General features: G+C 39.8%; 1 protein-coding gene across 1 annotated transcript in view; it reads left to right on the forward strand.

Annotated features, from left to right (window-relative positions):
* cdk18 (cyclin dependent kinase 18) overlaps window positions 1-19,411 on the forward strand; it is a 69,681-nt gene that overhangs the window by 30,197 nt on the left and 20,073 nt on the right. Inside the window, exons 4-11 of the mRNA XM_072382916.1 lie at window positions 8,666-8,802; window positions 12,177-12,308; window positions 13,289-13,345; window positions 15,011-15,125; window positions 17,085-17,179; window positions 17,285-17,347; window positions 17,930-18,053; window positions 18,476-18,596. Of these exons, the coding sequence (XP_072239017.1) occupies window positions 8,666-8,802; window positions 12,177-12,308; window positions 13,289-13,345; window positions 15,011-15,125; window positions 17,085-17,179; window positions 17,285-17,347; window positions 17,930-18,053; window positions 18,476-18,596 (844 nt within the window). The remainder of the gene's footprint in view (window positions 1-8,665; window positions 8,803-12,176; window positions 12,309-13,288; window positions 13,346-15,010; window positions 15,126-17,084; window positions 17,180-17,284; window positions 17,348-17,929; window positions 18,054-18,475; window positions 18,597-19,411) is intronic.

Consider the following 19,411-nt stretch of genomic DNA (forward strand, 5'->3'; position numbering starts at 1 on the left):
ATAGCTGTGATAAAGTTCCTGATAGCCACAGTTGTGTTTACATTTAGTGTTAATTAGCAAATAGCAACATGCTAGCACGCTTAAAATGGGGAAACATGTCACCCAGTTAACATTGCAATGTCATTTGTCATGTTTCTTTAAAAAGTGGAATAGCTTAATTTTCAAACAATAATAAACATGTTTAGAATCTTTTTGTGTTGTGTACAATTCTTGTGAGCGACCAGATATTAGTTTATATATATTGGGGCTATTTTGAGAATGCACTTGATTTTAAGAGGCAGGCTCGCGCGACGGTGTCCTGACAGTCATATATAGTGGCACGAGTCGATGCTCCACTAGTTGCAATGATCAGTATTCTCACCTCTGCTTACATAATAGCTGATGAGCCTACAGAAGTTATAATTTCAATAGGCATGATGATGCCCATCTCACCTCCAAAGTCTCCTTCCATTCTTTTCCATGTGTTATCACCATTATAGTCAGTTATAGGACTTTTAAGTGTATTGTGTTACCTTTTCTTTGTTTGTTCTGAAAGAGTGTGCTTCAATGGACACACTTGGGAATTATCATTACCTTTCAGGATGCAATAATGATAATTTCAGTGAATACCAGTGAATGAAACAACAGCAAATTCCCCAAAGTTCTACCAATCTCCGTCCACAAGTTCTGGGAGTTGACGTGGTCCTTCATGTTCTTTCAGTGTGTCGTACAGGTGCCTGTATAGACTCACTTCCTCGCTAAGTCTGGATTCGAATTGGTCTATCCTGTTTATCATTCTCCCTGCAAGCCAACTTACAAATTTTGACTGGTGTACGACTATGTGCCAAGCGGAAATATGTCATTTTGACCTTGTGAGCAACGCGGCACCCAAAAAACAAGCTTAACTGGGCGCTCACACCAAAAAGCAACAAAACCACCTGTGGTCGCTCTGGTCGCTCACATCGCGTCGCCTGCGGTCGATTGGCAGGCAGTGACTGAAGCAACCAAAGCGACCGAATGGGCGGATCTTTCAAGCAGGCATATATAATAATCCATATAATAATGCATCGGTTCTGTCTTTCACCATGGAAGGCACTCTCAGCAGACTTCTTTGTGTTGCAGCTGCATATTTGCAGATGGAAACCCATTGCCGTCGGTCCATCTGGGTCCATAATGTCCTGAGAAGCTCTGGGAAACCGGAGACTGCAATAATTAATTTCTCCTCCATTGTTTTCCTCTTTTTCTGCCTTTTTCTGTTCTTTTCCGCCTTCAGAATCCAGATCGGCCCACAATTGGCTGTCGCCGCTGTCGTTCCGCTGCTCATTTGCATAAAGTTCAGCCTCTCTCAACTTTTGCTGCTTCGCTCACGTCGCTCACCCACGCCGGTTTCTCTGGTTGCTCATTGTCGCCAGCGTACATTGAAAATGAATGGCAGCTGGTCACCGCGGTCGCTCAAGTTGCTTTTGGTGTGAACACCAGGTAAAGCTGAGCGCAGCCACCATCCAAAGGAAACCCATTTCAGCCTCTTATATCCGCGATCTTATTCTCTTGGTCACAATCCAGATCTCGTGACCATAGGTGAGGGTTGGAGCAAAAAAGGACTAGTATATGGAAGACTTCGCCTCAGCTTCTTCTTCACCGCAATGGACCAGAGCAGCGCCCTTATTACTGCTGTTGAAGCCCCAATCCGTCTGTCCATCTGTCGCTCCATTCTGACATCACTCGTGAACAAGATACCCAGATTATTTTACTCCTCAGCCTCAGGCAAGGACTCATCCCCAACCTGGAGAGAGCATTCCACCTTTTTCCGGTTGAGAACCATGGCCTCTGATTCGAAAGAGCTGACCCTCATCCTGACCGCTTCGCAATCAGCTCAGTGTCCGCTAAAGGTCATGGCTTGAAGAAGCCAACAGAACCACATCATCAAAAAGCAGAGATGCAATCCTGAGGTTCCCAAACCAGACACCCTCATCTCCACGACTACGCCTTGAGATCCTGTCCTTGATAATCACGAACAGAATTGGTGACAAGGGGCAGCCCTGGTGGAGTCCAACACACACTGTAAACAAGTTAGACTTAGTGCAAAGAATGTAGACACAGCTCTTGCTATGGTTATACAGGGACCGGATAGCTTGTAAAAGCAACTCCAGTACCCCATGCATCAGCACACCCAACAGAATCCGTCTGGGAACACAGTCATAAGCCTTTTCCAAGTCTACAAAACACATGTTGACTGGATGGTCAAACTCCCATGATCCACTCAGTAACTCTACAAGGGTAAAGATCTGGTCCACTGTTCCACGACCTGGGTGAAAGCCACACTGCTCCTCCTGAACCTGAGATTCAACAATTGGTCTTCTGTGGGGCACAGTTAAAACTGTCAAGCTTTGTTTAGAATTTTAAGCCTCTTCACAGCAACATCCATGTTCGTGTAATTTAACTGAATCTCTCCGAGGTAGTTATAACAGTCTAAATGAGTCTGGACAGATATGGATTCAACCTGGAATTTAGTTGACACAGTGCACACAACCTCAAGATGGTAATTCTTCATACTTTCATAGACATAATCTTCCACCCATAATATTAGAGCATTGAAATGACTGTACTGATTGTTGTATATTCAACAATAAAATTATTCTCACTGATATGGGAATAAAGGTTGCCCTGTCTTTTAGCGATCTTACTGAAAAACTGAGCCCATTATTATGCTGCCTGATGGCTGTATTGACAAGCTTGTGGGTTCAAATGAATGTGATTATGGAAATGTTCGCAATTGGATAATAATTACACAATTTTTCAGGAAGGTTCCATTACTTTCCTAAATCCTTTCTTCTATTCTTCTCTCCAAGTACAGTTTCAGCTGGAAAGGCTGCCACATCATGTGGTATAGCATAATGGATCATCCTTTTCATTACAATATGTCAGGCTGACGTCCATCTATATCTCTCAACAATCAGGCGCTGTGTGTGAGTGTGTGTGTGTGCTCATATTGGAGTTGGCTTTACTGGAATAAGCATCAGGAGATCAAAGGAGCAGTGTAGCTGTAATATTCAAATGACCAGCAAACAGGCTGTCATTTTAGCCTCCCAGCCCATTTAGACTGACAGTCAATATTGCCCACAGCATGGCTTGTCAACAGCCTATCTGTAGTGCTGCTTAAACGTCTTGTAAAACTCCTCCAGGCATTTTGAAATCTGAGAGCTGCCCTGCCCTACCATATCTGTATATTCAGTGAGACAGAAGCCATAGGCTGAGCAGTTAATATTCATGATTGTGTGCATGCATATAAATGTGTCAATAAAAAACAATATTCAGAAGGAGGCTTCAAAGAAGCATACTGATGGGGCCTTCTCCTCAATACGGAGACCTTCCCTAGTTCGCCACTGTCCCCATGGAAACTGTGAGTGCTTTATGTGATAACGCACATATGCATACGCCCAGAGGCTGCCGACGTCCCTTACAGAATACAATATTGTATAAAGACTCTTCTTCCCACTACTCTGGTTGGTAGTTTTGCATTACTGAGGCTGGTGTGCTCACAATATATTTGTAAGAAATTTTGCTTCAGTGGTCATTACTGTGATTTTCACTTTAATCATAGCAAACCAATCTCTACAAACAAGAAGTTTGAGGTGTGTCGAGGTACCTAACTTCCTTTGTTTTCTGCGTTTATCAGTCGAAATGTCAAAAAGGTTGGATTGTCAAATTGTTAAAAAGGGCATAAAGTGCCACCTTTAAAGGAACAGTAACCCCAGAAAAGCACCTATGACTTTCACAGAAGACATCTTGCAAACAGATAATATGTGAGCATCTTAACTATTTGAAAACATAGTCTCCACTCCTTTCTTTTCTTCCAGAAGTGTATTTGTGAGGTCAGACAATGATGTTGGATGAGAATTCCATATTCATGCCAGGAAGATACTTGTAGTAAAATGTTAGACACCCCTGAAGGAAACTATATCATTTCATTGTCTGTCTGCTTGTCACTGCCTCACATCCATGTCGGCGTGTGCACAAAAATTCATTTGTGCCAGAGTGCTGTGTTGCAAGTAGCTGTAGATCAATGTAAGTTGTTATCCAACTAGTTTATTACACTTAAGTTTCTCACTTTCAAAGTTTCAGAATTATATATGTCAGGTGACTTCAGACAAATGCTAATGTGCTTCTATGGCTTTCCATCTAAATGTAAAATGTCATCATGTGAATCTTAGCTTACATGTTATCATGTGTTAGCTTTGTGCTGTGTGCACGTCACTCTAGTAACCTGCAGGTGTGCACTGGGGTCAAGTTGTAAGCAATGCCTAAAGCGTGCTGCGTTGCCAGGTTTGACAGTTACCCCCTTTTCGAAACCACATTAATTTGAATTGACATTAGAAATATAATACAGATGTTTGCGTGTTTGCAGTGTTGTTTGTGTATTAGCGCATCATATAACCATGCTCATCACAAATGTAGAGGGACGTAGCTTTATCTTGTTCTTCCTTCGCCATCTTTCTCAAATGCCTTAGTTTTGTTGTTGTTGGTGGGGAAGACGTCAACCCGGAAGTGGCTCTATTAGCGATAGTTGATATGGGTACAGCGCCACTTATCTACTGGGGTATGACATACTTTGTACCAGTGATTCGATTCATTCACCGCCATATATCCAAGGATAATTACCCTTGCTCAGATAAGGATCATAACCCAACTATAGCTATAATCGAGTTTATCTCATCATGTAACCCCACTGACAGAATGAGTGTTGCCCCCCCCCAATTGTCACTGTATAATTCGCACTCTTGTTGTAGCCACTGATTTGTTTTTTAAGAACACATGTTAGAAATTACTGATTAACATCACCTGTGCAATAGTCCTGCCGCAAGTGGAGAATTGGTTCTCCTCTAATAGCACAGTTTGCATGGTTAGTCCACAGCTTCTCCACATGCTTATGTGTGTTTGAATAAGCCTCTCAGCCCTGCTCTTCTCTTTGACAGCTGCTTCAATAGGAAGTACCTTGCATGGCATCTGCGTGTGAATGTGTGAATGAGAAACACTTTGGCCAGTGCTTTGTAAACACAGATAAGGTGATCATGGGGTTATATAAGTGCAGCCCATTTACCACATGTTAGTAATTTGTCACTTACAAGTTAGCCCAGCCTTAGGGAATGAGTGCATGAGAAGGAAGGCAGCAGTGATGAAAGATAACGGCTAAAACTTTCAGGACACGTCCACGTGTAGTGAAAAAAGTGAAGATAAACTGATAATCATGAGTCCAGAGAAACTGTTTGTACATTACTGGAAGACACAAAGCACTCATCTGTTTTGTCTTTTTTTTTTGTTAGCACGGTCTTACAGTTTCCCTTATTATACAACATACTGTACACACTATGGCCCCCTTCTGCACTGGCAAGCTCTGTCTTACTGAGCAGATGGCAGTTGGAGATCAGTTTTGCTGTATGTTAAAGTGTTTTTTATTTATTTATTAATTTCTTTTTTTAATGTTAGTTCATATGCTGGTGACCTGAGGAGACATATCAAGGAACTGTTCCTCGCCACTGTTTCCTCACGCCAGTTCAGAGTTTAAGAACCCTTGAAAAATACTCTCGTTTTATTGTCTATTTTACTCAAAAAAGGACTGTGGTTTTAAAAAGTGAACATTATGTTGTAGTGTAGAGTTGAACCTTGTGACTGAGACCAGAAACTCATTCAGAAAACAGTAACATATCAAGAGAGAATATGGGTCTCTTAGCCATAGACTACAGTCTGCCTTTTCAGATCTAAAGGCAAAAGTCGACCATTTACCTGCTGTCTATGTTCGTTTTTTTTTCATAGTGGTTCAAGCAGGCAGCTAGTGAAGCCCTATCACTCCACCATTGTGTGAGACTGGCTGAGTCAGAGTGAGCTTGATCATATGTACCTTTTTTATAATATTTTTTTTTACTATTAAGAGAGACAAAAGAATAGGGTTGAAAGAAATTTTATTTTTATTATTCAATATGTTGACGGAAGGAACAGGAGAATACATAGCATGGGTTCATTTATTTCCTCTTTGGGCAGAGATGTTGCTTTTCTGTGTTCCTCTTAACATTCAATGTAACTTGAAAGGTGGTAATTAATTGATATGAGCTACAGCATGCGTCACTGTAATCATTTTGCAAATAGGTGGCAGCATCATAGCAAACATGGTCAAAATTTGTGGATTTTTGTGTAGTAGGAATGTGTAGAAACCCTGCATGATGGGCAAAACACAAACTGATTACAGTTTTCAGTCAAAAACATACAGCCAATACAGAAGTGTCTTAAACCTTCTGTTCCAAATGAAAAGGGAATACTTTCATAGAGAGTTTTCTGAGTTTCTGGCCTAAGTCGCTAGTTTTAAGTCTTCTATTGCAGCAGAATACACATTTAGTAGCTTAACAGGAAAAATACAGTAAAGCATGCTATGCTCTAGAGCGTGGCTACCATGCCATTGATGAGTAATAATGATGTTTCCACCCCTCTCAGTCAAATCCAGTCTTACTGGCAGCATTTTTTTTGTCTTTGTTTGTCTTTTGTCTTTTTTGCCAAAATAGCAAACATCCAGATGGCTAAGTTTGTCTTTTTTTCACACAGTTGTTGCTCACTCAGTTGGGTAATTAGAGTGCATTATGATCCCCAGCTCATGTCAGTGTAACTAACTGTAGTATTAAAGCTAACTTATCATACAAACAGAGCAGCAGCCATCTGGCCCAGTCACATGGAAAAATATGAAATAGTCACATAACAGAAACTGTACTTTTGCTGACATAGAAAAAGACTAAATCTGTATTTATTTTGTGCCATCCAGCGCTAAAACTACTGTTTTGTGTGTCCAGCATATTTCGTGTGCTCAGCCAGAGGGGTTGGACTCAGAAGACTCAGAATTTGAATTCAAGCAATTATATTTTCTAACCAAAACCATCTTGTTTTTTATATAGTTCCCTTAACCGAGAAGTTTTCATTGTGTGAAAAAAGTGATGAAATAGTGAGTGAAGGTGCAAGGAAACACTAGCTGAATGCAAAAATAAGAGTTAAAGTAGTTACTTAAGGGCACTTGTGGTCAGGACAGGACTAGAACTTTTTTCTCCTACTTAGCACTGGGTGGGTGGTGCCATCTTCCAACACCTCTAACCTCCTCATGCAGATTTTTTTTTGCCTATCAAATGTGATATTTGATGTATTTTATAAATTTGTTCACATTGTTTGTCCCCTTACCTCATTTTCATCTTCATCATCTACTTATTTAGGTTCACCAGCTATCTTTACCAGTTTGCAGTAAGTTTTGCTGAGGTGCATGCTGCTGGAAAAGAGGTTATCAGGAGCAGTGAGACTTAGCTAAACTCAACTAAAAAGAAATAATAAAAATGTTCCATGTAGATGATGGAGTTTTGGATTCAGTGACAGCTTTTATTAGTCCCTCTTACACTTTTGCATTGTATATAGTTCAGCAAATTGGTAATTACTGTTAGTGGCTCTCCTATTAAGAGCAATTTAGGGAGGTTGAGGTGCTAATGTCTGAATGCTAAACATGACAAAGACAGAATTCTGTTGGGTTCAGACTGGGAATGGGGAAACAACTACAGTGGCCCGGTTCAGTGGTTAAAAACAAATCAGCATACCATAAATTAACACTAAGTGACTAAGAAGAAAAACTATGAAGGCTAACTGTTTAACTTTGTGTTACTGTAGCCTGCATGCTTTGCTTCTCAGTCTTGGTTTTTCTGTTCCTTACCCTTTGCGTTAAGTTAAGTGGAGCTAACTGCCTGTAATTTCATGCAAGAAAACATCATACAAGGCCAAATTTTCTCCTCTAGAGAAAAGCAAATAAGCCCGTGTTACAAACGGTATATCAACTGACAAATCAAAATAGCACATGTTAAAGCAAATACCACATAACTATAATGTCTGTGTTTTCATACCTGGCTCTTGAGACTTTCATTGCATGTCTTACCTTCTTTTCTTCTCTGCATCTCCTCCACAAAACACTAATTATCCTGAAATAACATGTTATCTTCATTTCACCCAGTTAACTGTGGCTTGGTGTGAAGGAGCTGCCTGAGCCCCAACCACAGTCAAACTCTGACTCAGAGAGCAGGCGAGCAGAACTGAAGCAGCAGGCTCAGAAATTACAGCAAAATGTGTACCAGCATATATTTTTTTCTTTTCATTAGGAAAAAAACGCTGCGGTTTGCTCCAGCATCATGTTTACCGAAATGTCTGTGACAGATTTATGTAAACAACAAACACATCAGATAATATCAAGGTCAGTGTAGATGATGTAAGTCCACATACAGTATGATGAGGCTCAGCAATAATTATGTAATTATCATGACAGGCCTAATTACACTTTGCAGCCACACGGATGTCAGGTTCAGATATGAATCTTTGAAGCTGAATTTATTGATTCACATGGACTAGAGAAGGATGTTTGCTGTTCAAGCGTTAGTTCTAGTTCTCTAATTAATGAACCATCTGTTCAGCATCTTTCTATGGGAAAATCAAAACAAATGAGCACAGAAATATGACAAATGCAAGTACTTCAGGTCACTGAATGGTCTGATTAGTATGAAAGCAGTGTGATTGCTATGGTTTCACAGTCACCAGATCTTAACCTATAGCTGAAGGAGGTTAAAACCAATCAGAATGCACAGCATACCAAGTAGTGTTAATGGTGTTTTCCTTCTGTCAGGCTTGACTCCAGATAGGCTTTGTCCTCCATCTCATGATGCCAGCCCAGTGAGCCCAGAAGCCACAACACCGGGAGCTCAGTCTCCATCCCAACTCCACTACCACAGCAAGGCCCAGCACAGACGTTTCTCCATGGAAGTAAGTAGCAGGGCTACTTAGTGAGGAGTGAACCTGCGGGTTACTATCACAGATGGATGAGTTGGCATGCCATATGTTCACATTGTAAACATACGCAACCAGGCTTCTCCTCATCAAGAATCTGTGTTTCGGATCCAGTGCAGACTGAAGTACACCAAAGTCAGTCAGACAACGATATCAGCAGCAACATAAGCAGTTCTGTTCTTTTAATTATTAAACTCTGAGCTGTGTTTTAGGTCCTGGCCACACTAACATGTATTGTATTTTGCAAAACAAACTTTTTCTTGTTTTTGCACCTCTAATCCACACAGCGTTTCTAGTCAAAAGAATGCAACAAGATTTTTAAAAACAATTTTGAAAGTGAACATTTTTAAAAACCCAGGCTCAGTGTATCATGCAAATGACAAACAGAGGTTCCTGGCATCTCATCCGACTTCATGCATGCCCACTGTTGTTTTGTATAATGAGCATGTACTGGAATCATAACAAAAAGTTAAAAAGCTTCTGAAGTTTTCACTATTAGACAATCAAACTGGACGCGCTCAGAATTTTCTTCTCTTGTATTTTGACATGTCCTTAACGTAGACATTATCACCCTCTACTGGCCTGGCATGATTATTTCAGTGTTTTTGAGTGAATTTTTGCATTTCCATCTGGATGGAGATATTTTTATCCAAACCAAGGAAAAATTAAAGTTTGAAAAAGTATCTATTGTAGTATATTCGAGGTCTTGAAATTCTTCAAATTTGATTGGTTAACAGATTCACAACTTTGAAGCCAAACAGAACAACACCAGACCTTATGGATAACGTCTCTATGCTTATCAGGTCAGAGTGAGATTTTAAAGGATCCAAAAACTGAGATTTTCCTCTGAAGAACAGCTATGAAATAGAATAAACAATAGTTTCATAGCTAAAAAGTCTTTTATTTCCATGTTATTGAACATATTTTGGCAAAAATCTTCAAGTCTAAAGAATGTTACATGGCACATATGTAACATTCTGTTTGAGTCATAGTCGTTCGAGGGGGCTGTATTTTCTGATTAAATGGAAAAATGACATTCATTTTTTCTTCTAGGAAACTTTAATAAGCGTTAGATACATTCTGATAATAAACACAGCCAGACCAACCCAAGTACCAGAGTGGAGGAGTTTAAACTCTTTCATTTCCACCTCTGCCAGCTCAATGAGATGAGTCACCTCCGAAACTTTTAACCCTCCCACAGCTCCTCACTTTTTTTTTCTTTTGGTGATGTGAGAATATTCACAGCTTCATCTTTTTAGAAAAATTCCCCTCAGAATGAGTATGATTCATTCAGATTCGTTCCAGCTCATACTAGACATTCAAGTGCTCGGGAAGGAGCATTGAGGACAGAAATATAGCTGCGACAGCCAGAAGGCTCAGAGCTTCCACGGCTCTCCGTAGCTATTTTCAACTGGGGTGAGAAATCCAACTCAGTGCTACTCAATTCAACTCAGAATTACTCACAGGAATACCATTAGAGTAATACATATCATTTAATGTTTGTGGAAAATCTTTTTGTTGTGATGTCTTTCTTTCATCACAGTGACTATCTTAATGGAGAGTTTAACTACTTTTCTCCTAAAAATGAAGGTGGTGATGGTGCAGTTACGTGCAGCACTTTCAATCATCCAACCGTTGGGTGTGTGCTCACCCGACAGCAAGTTTTTTCACATATGTGTGGGCACACACTCCTCTCAGTTAACACAACAAGACTTTATTAAAGCATTAATCTCACTTCCTGGTTGGGTTTAGGCCACAAAATCACTTGGTTAAAGTTAGAAAATAATCATAGTTATGACTAAAATACATTCACTTTACAATGCACCCCTTACCTTAATGGACTCCATTTTTACAATTTTAACATGCCGTTGCTCTCAGGACCACAAAAGGTCACATATTCGTTAATTCATTAATTAATTTATTTACCACACCAGCTTTATCCTATTCAGGGTCACAGTGGAGCTGGAGCCTGCTGCAGCGACTATCAGGCGAGATATAGAGTACGCGCTGGACAGGTCACCAGACCATCAGAGGGGCAATACAGAGACAAATGAGATAAACAACATGCACGCTAACTCTCTCCTACAGTTAATTCAGAATCAATAGTAAACCTAATATGCATGTTTCTGGACTGTGGGAGGAAGCCGGGGAGTGCCATGTATGTAGAGAACATGCAAAGTCCAAAGAGAAAGGCCCCGGCTGAAATTTGAATCAGGATTTTTTTATGCTGTGAGGCCACAGTTCTAACCACCGTGCAGCCTGTTGTTGCATATTCTTTGAATATCATAACAGGTCATTTTGGCCTGAATGAGCATTCTTGAAAATGGGAAATGCTGTACAAACTATGTGATGATGTCAGTTACATACACAATAACACAGGAAAGTTTTTATATTGGTGAATATAACAGATATTACTGTGCTAGTTGTTAACCGAAGCCTCAGTTCGGCTCTGGTCCAATTTCTCTAAATATCACCTTTTGGAGGTGACAGCATATCCAGTGAGAAAGACATCATACCTCATTGATCTTCACACAGTAACAGTTGCAGTGTTTGTAAAAATGACTCAAGATGTGTCACCAATTTCTGATGTTTAATACAACAATGGGAGCAAAATTTAAAGTCAGCATAATTTTTGGATTCAGCTTGCACAGATATACACAGATGTTTAAAGAGACACTTTTTTTTCTTTCAAACACCATGTGTTGTTATTTACCTGGCATTCACACAAGGCAGATTAAATTAAGTGTGCTTCTCATCTTTTATGGCTTCCCAAGTTAAGAGTAGTTCAAGATAACCACTTTTACATTTATAGCAATATTGGTTGGCACAATTTAAGTAACTTTATGGCGTTAGCTAATAAGTTTGAGAGTATCTTGGGACTGACACTTAATGATGATTAAGCTTTTTAGAACACATATAATCTGATACAGTTTTCCCCCTCCGAGGACAGAGCACTAATCAGAGTAATCAGCGTTAAGGTACAGCTTTATCTGCAGATCTGTGGCAATAAACCACACAGACACTCCTCTGTATATTTGTGCTCGGGTGTAAGCATCGTGACAGAGAGCTACCACTGTTGTCATGAGAACGAAGGAGAAATAAAAGGATTGCCCCCATTCTCAACCAGTTTACTATTACAAAAAAAATCTATAATGTGATCATCTTAGATCTTCATGTATGTGCTACCAGGACACCCTGAAACAAGTATTCGATGCAGGTATAACTCAGAGTTGAAGAAATACCAGTAATATCTCCCATTTATCTTCAAATACATCCGTAAAAAAAATCATTCTTAATTGAATAAATTAAAATGAATTACCATGACTAGATATTGTTGTTGCTTCCTTCAGGATGTGAGTAAGCGCATGTCTCTGCCGATGGACATCCGCCTGCCTCCAGAGTTTCTCAAGAAGCTGCAGCTGGAAAGTGAAAAGTCACCACTCTGCAAACCTCTCAGCCGCATGTCTCGACGTGCTTCACTGGTTGGTAATCTGTTTAGTTTGCAATCTATTTGACCATCAATCTTTATCCAGTAAATGTCTCCGCTCACATTACATGGGTTACTGTATTTCTTCTTTAGGCTTCTCATCTTACCTTGTTGTTGTCATTGATATTACTTTGTTACTCCCAAATGAGTACTTTGATAATAACTCATATAAAAGGAGTCATTACTGTCTTTCTCTCTCCAGTTTTCAATTATGAGATACATGTCAAAAGAAAGTACAAAACAAAGTAGTTTTCAGTATCTGGAGAGAATAAAAGATCATATGGTCCTTACCAGAAATGTGTGAAGAACTACGTGCATCCCGGGATTTAACAACTTGTAGAACCATAATGAAGAAATCCTTTTCTGTATGATGTTATCAGGCTCTCACATCGAATTTTTGGGTCCACTCTTCTTTACAATATTGCTTCAGTTCATTGAAGTTTACATCACTTCATGCACAGCTCTCTGAAGGTCCCACCACAGCATTTCAGTCAGGTTGAGGTCTGGACTTTGACTGGACCCTGATTCTTTTCTTTTTCAGACATTCTGTTGTGGATTTGCTGCTGTGTTTGGATCATTGTCCTGTTATATGACCCAGTTTCAGCCAAGCTTTATCTGTCAGACAGATGGCCTCACATCTGACTTCTGCATTTTAGCTTATTTTTGTAAAATAAATCATGTGTAATGTCATGTGTTGCTGCTCATCTGAGGTCGTGTTAAGCCAATTTTAACCCCCCGTCAGGGCTGTATAATTTTTTGTATTATTATTGTTTCTTTTTTTATTTGATTGAGTGTTTTTGTGTTTGTTGAGTGTTTTTTTTTTAATTATGTCTATATATATAAATCCCTGTAACTGAAACAGCATGTACTTTCATTTTCACACGACTGTATATGCAAGGTGTAATCAGAGGACAGAATGAAAGCAGTGGAAACTACCAATGTATGATAAATCTGTCTCTTTCTTTTTGCCTCTAGTCTGACATAGGATTTGGGAAACTGGAGACGTATGTGAAGCTCGGAAAACTGGGTGAGGTACGTCTCTGCCAGTTTCTCACACTTTGTAGCAATTTTAAGATGGTCAATGAAGACAGCTGAGGCGCAGTCCAATAAGGGATGATTGCGCAACAAGTAAACCCTCTAATTTTGGGAACAAGGTCTTGAAGCTAAAATTGTCTTCAACAAATGAGGACAAATCAGCACCTTTTTGATGGATTATGCCGGCCATCTTGATCATTTACCTGGTTGGCTGTCAGTATTGGTGCCAACATACAAGGCAAACTATAGTGCACTCATGTGTCCAGTAGGACACGTGATTGACAAATTGATTGACGATTTACGTGATTGACGAAAGCTCATGAGCCAATGCTATTAAATCCCACAGCATTTATGTGAAAGTGGTTATCGCCTTTAGCATTTGTGAATTATTATTGATAGAAACTGTCTGCATCAGTCTCAGTCATGAGGCTGTGCAGCAGATATCAGTGATGGCGATTACCTTTGTTGTCTGTTATCAGTTATGCTCCCTATACATGTGGCCATGAGAAAAGTACCTCATTTTCTGGTGTTTATTTTCAAAACATAGAAAAGATTCACTCTCTTTTTAACTTGCAGTAGTTCATCCATAATTATAAGAACACCTGAAGAAGAGTCTGCAGTGTAAAAGATGCCATTAAAGATGAGGATCATTAAAGCTTTATTTATTAGTAAATACATAATCTAATCATTGGATTAGATCTAAGTCCGTTTGAGTGTCATGCATTACCTCAATGTGGGCTATGAGGATCTGTTCTTGCTTGTGGATGATGGTGGTTTAAACTTCTAACCTCATTCAGTCAATCAGAATTTATTATAGGTTTTTTGTTTATGTACTGCACAGTGAATGAGAATGAAAGTAAACAGACAGAGGATCCAGTCCAATTAACTTTGTTATTCTGTTCCTATTAATAGAAATAAATAATTCCTGCTGGCATATGAGTGTCCTCAATAGATCTATCCATCCATCCATTTTATGCTGCTTATCTGGACTAGTGTCATGGTAGCTCTTCATCAGGTATGCTAAGTCTGTCCTCTCTGTCCATATGAATCCATGTAAGATGTACTAAATAATCACTTTGTGATTGGGCTCTCCTCCCAGAGTTCTTCATCAGTCACATTTGTTTCAAAAATGGCATTCAGAAGCACTCTAAACAGATGTGTGAACCACCTCCATTGGTTCCCTTTGATGTAATGTGACATACCCCCCTCGAAATGTTTCAGAGCTCCTAACGCTGTTTCTGAGGCCGGCCATACTCATTTTGGGTATTCTTTTGATCACTATCTAAAATTTACTGCCATTTTTTTAGGGCCAATAATGAACTGACATCAAAAGCTTTGCCTTCAGGCACAACTCAACTCTCTGGTATAAATGTTATAGTCACCATGGTCCATCTGTCAGTCTGTTCCCCCATTTTTTCTGTGAACAAGATATTTTGAGGACAGCAACTCAATCCCAGCCAATAGGGATTCAAGGTTTTCTGGCAGAGAACCAAGGTGTATCGGATGGATCTGATAAAGCAGAACAGAACCGCATCATATCAATCCTGAAGTTCCAAATCCAAAAACTTTCCAAAAAATAACACCAAAAATAACATTACTCAAATATATTTTACTTAAGTATGATATTTGTTATGTTATCAGTATGTTTGTATGTGTTTCCAGGGGACGTACGCTACTGTGTTTAAAGGGCGGAGCAAATTAACAGAGAATCTGGTGGCACTAAAGGAGATACGGCTGGAGCATGAGGAGGGGGCACCTTGCACTGCCATCAGAGAGGGTACACAGACAAAAACTCTCTCTCACACACACACGCACACCAGGTTTCTCTAGTGTTTTTATCAGCCTGTGATGTCTCAGAACTGCTCGTACAGTTGGTCATTTCATAAAGAACCTCTGATTTTGCAGATAACATCTGCCTGCTTTAGTGATAAAGTGACTTTCTTATTCGTGACTGACTTAATTAATTCATCTATACTGATCTCTGTGACTTTAACAAAAGATTTCCGTATGGCTTAAGTTGGTATACTTCCCACTAGAGAGTTGACTGCAGTTCTATGATTATGCCTAATTTGCCTAATTTAATACTTTTACTAACACATAAAGGCTAACAGCATAGAGTGGTGCTTGGATGCTTGTTGGGAGGTTCAAATTTTCTGTACTATGATCCACAGGTATATAAAAAGAATTTAAAAAAGGGCACAAATATATTAGGTTTTGTCTTATATGTATTGTGAAAATTATCCAGTATTACCTATCTTTGAGTTTCACCGTGTTAACCTTGGCTTTCAGTGTGAAGTGTGACATTAGTTAATGATTCTAGTACCTCCTGATCAGTCCTGCACTTCAGCTAGAAGGAATAGTTCCTTGCTACATGTAGAAAAGCTCTGAGATATTTCCTCACATAAACTACTAATTTTAGATTCTTTCTCAGCATTTCAGTGGGATTGAAGTCAGGGCTTTAAATTGTCAATTCTAAGGCTTTTATTCCACCATTTCTCACTTCCTGTAGCGGCTGTAGCTCAGAAGGCTGTAGCTCCAATCGGAAGGTTGGTGGTTCGACTCTGGCTTCCCCGGCTACATGTCGAAGCGTCCTTGGGCAAGACACTGAACCCCTACGTTGCCCCCCCAGTGTATCATTGGGGGTATGAATGTGTGTGTGAATGATTAGAAAAAAGCACGTAGTTATGAATCTTAAGACGTGCTGTATGAGTGTGTGTGAGTGGGGTGAATGCGGCATGTAGTGAAGCGCTTTGAGTGGTCAGTTAGACTAGAAAAGTGCTATACAAGTCCATTTACCATTTTTGGTAACTTGTAATTAGGGTCTTGCTACAGCTGATCAGATTTCTGACCACAAAAGGAAGTCTCAAGCAAATCTTACATGCTGACTGCAGATGGTGCAAGGATCATCAGCAACTCACAAATGCATTTGCAGGTTATGCAATCTTTACTGAAATGTGTTCAACAATGACTAAGGACGTATTTACATTTTATGTTTCACCTCAATTTTTCATTACAAGATAAAGTCCTGCATTAAAAATCTTAAGAATCTTACTGCAAAAAAACATGTAAATGTAATCAGAAAAAAATGTGCCTAAATGAAAGTAGTCTAGGTTCACACACACTGTTGGGAGTTCACATTTATAGCCAGGTGGACTAGACTCACTGACCAGACTCAGTGAATAATCCCTATAATCCCTATACCAGTGAGCAGTGCTGACCAACATGTCATTGGGGTCATCAGGTGGGAACCTCCTTTCATCTGTGTTTCAACTAGTTGGGCCCACGACACCTCCAGGAGTCTGGTGTCCCAGAGTCACTCCCCTAATGCTAGCCATCACTGCTCCTCACACCACAACAACCATCTTTTTTTCCACAACCACAAGCTACCCCAGCCTCTCACCAGCTGGGGATACAAACCCTGGTTCGGGTAGGGTGTAATGAAAGTATAGAGGGTGCCAGAGGTGGAGGCAGGACAAGACACACTAGCAGATTCAGCAGACAAGCTCACCTAAACAGTCATACAATCACTAAAAATGCCAGCAAAAACAACTGTTCAGAGTTCACATTTCTAGCCAGGCGGGGGGCGCCATGTTTTCTTTACAGTTTACTTTTGTTCTTTAAACTTGTGTTGAACCTGAAGTCCAAGGTGAGATACAATAAGATAATTGTTGTTGTGTTGCTCGAGGCGCCTGAGAAAAAACAGAATGCATCACGTCTCCCTTCTCTTTCCAATCAGTGTCTCTACTGAAGAACCTCAAACACGCCAATATTGTTACACTGCACGACATCATCCACACGGACCGCTGCCTCACTCTGGTGTTCGAGTATCTGGTGAGTACATCACCAGTTATGGATTTGTACAGTTACTAAAGGTCAATTACATTAAAGGAAGATTAATAGCTGTAGGGGGAACACTGTGGCTGATCTCTCTTGCAGGACAGTGACCTTAAACATTATTTGGACAACTGTGGAAATCTCATGAGCATGCATAACGTCAAGGTGAGCCAGTTCAATTCTTAAACCTTCAAACAGCAGTAATTACCCGTGGGGACCTCAGCCTGGTCCCCAAAGTCCCAGGAGGTTCTCATGGGTTGGTGTAATCTCATTTCAAAGTTCTAAAGAGCATATTGAAACAAAAACACACAATAAAAATGTTACTCCAACTGGTAGCTGAAAATTGGTATACTTAGTGAGTAATAATGTTAAATTAGATTAGTTTCAAATAACAGTAACACAGAGTGGTGTTGGTGATTGTGTTAATCTTATGCTGACCTCTGCACTGTCACCCTTGTCACCTCTGACAATGTCCGACTAGTGGTTTATTTCTTCGTAGCTTATTTTTAGCTTTGATGTTAGCTGTAATGTTACATCCTCATTTCTAAGTCGCTTTGGATAAAAGCGTCTGCAAAATGCATAAACATTGTGTTTTTTATCTATTTAGATTGATTTAGATATATTTTATGATTTGTTGAGGAGGTTTGACAAATGCACTCACACTAGTTTTAAAATAATTATTCCTTTATGATCATGTATATAGCCTTTTTGCTTTCTTTTTCCTCATTATCATATTTGCCCCTGCAGATCTTCATGTTTCAGCTGCTGCGTGGCCTGTCCTACTGTCACAAAAGAAAAATCCTCCACAGAGACCTGAAGCCTCAGAACCTCCTCATCAATGACAAGGGCGAGCTCAAACTAGCTGATTTTGGTAGGAAGGATGGAACACCTCCACATTATCTACAGGCATCCACATACAACTTTGGTTTTAAGGCTCAAACACTTGGCAATAAAATTATGTTTCCTGACACTAACACTTGCCAGTTTTATTTTATTGCCACTCTGAGGTTTTCTTTTCAAATTACTTTTGCAATCTTACTTCCTGTATCCTAGCAACCATGGCCCTTCTCTTAGTTTTGTACTAGAAGGAGTGAAATAAACCCAACATCATTTCTCAAGATTTTTAATAGCTTCAGCTGAACACAACTAATGAGATGATAGAGGAACCATCTCACCCTTTTTCATCTGTGTAAAAATTTCATGAGAACGCAGTGTAGAGATATTAGTTCAAAGATGCCAAGATTTGCTAATACAAACTTAAAAATCCATTTAGTTAAACCCTTTGCTGTCCAGGTCTGGCACGGGCCAAGTCCGTTCCCACCAAGACCTATTCCAATGAGGTGGTAACCCTTTGGTATCGGCCACCTGATGTGCTGCTGGGCTCCACAGAGTACTCCACGCCCATTGACATGTGGTGAGTAACACAAAACACTTTCGATATCTGAAGAGGAAGCCTGCTCTTTTAATTCCACTTACAGCTATAACATCTGCCCTTTTCCATACAGTTCTATTACATGATATTGCTGTGATTGTAGTATCTAATATGTAGTATCTAAAAAGCAAGAACAGGTTGAAGCTCCAGAGTTAAACAAATATTTTGAATTAGATAAGAAAAATTTCAATTTAATAATATAAAGGAATGAATGATGTAAAGAATGGATTTTCAGAAATATTTATAAATATAGTTGTAACACTTTAATGCAAAAATCTGCAAATTAGAGGGCAAGAGAGGGAAGTCATTAGCATCAGTTGACAAAAAAGTTTTGTGAAAAGAAATTGGAACTGAAATTGGATTGTGGCGGTTAGTACCGTCGCCTCACAGCAAGAGGGTTCGGTATGCATGTGTTCTCTCCGGGTACTCCGGCTTCTTCCCATTTTCCAAAAACATGCATGTTAGGTTAATTGGTGATTCTAAATTGTCCCTAGGAGTGAGTGTAAGCGTGCTTGGTCGTTTGTCTCGTTTGTCTCTGTGTGGCCCTGTGAAGGACTGGCGACCTGTGCAGGGTCTACCTCTCGCCTAATGACAGCTGGAATAAGTGGGTATATAAAAAGAATGAATGAATGTGGATTAATCAACTTCATGCCCAAAATATTAACTGTTAAAACAATCTCAACTACCTCTGGGATATGCAGGCTCTAACCAATGAGCGTATAACATCAGATGCAAAAGTATATTTAGTCACTTTCAGAAGCAGTGGACCCAAAAGCAAACTCACTAAAGCACGTATA

The sequence above is a fragment of the Leuresthes tenuis genome, unplaced genomic scaffold (assembly GCF_036924035.1).
Source record: "Leuresthes tenuis unplaced genomic scaffold, fLeuTen1.0.hap1 SCAF_3, whole genome shotgun sequence".
Taxonomy (NCBI): Eukaryota; Metazoa; Chordata; class Actinopteri; order Atheriniformes; family Atherinopsidae; genus Leuresthes; species Leuresthes tenuis.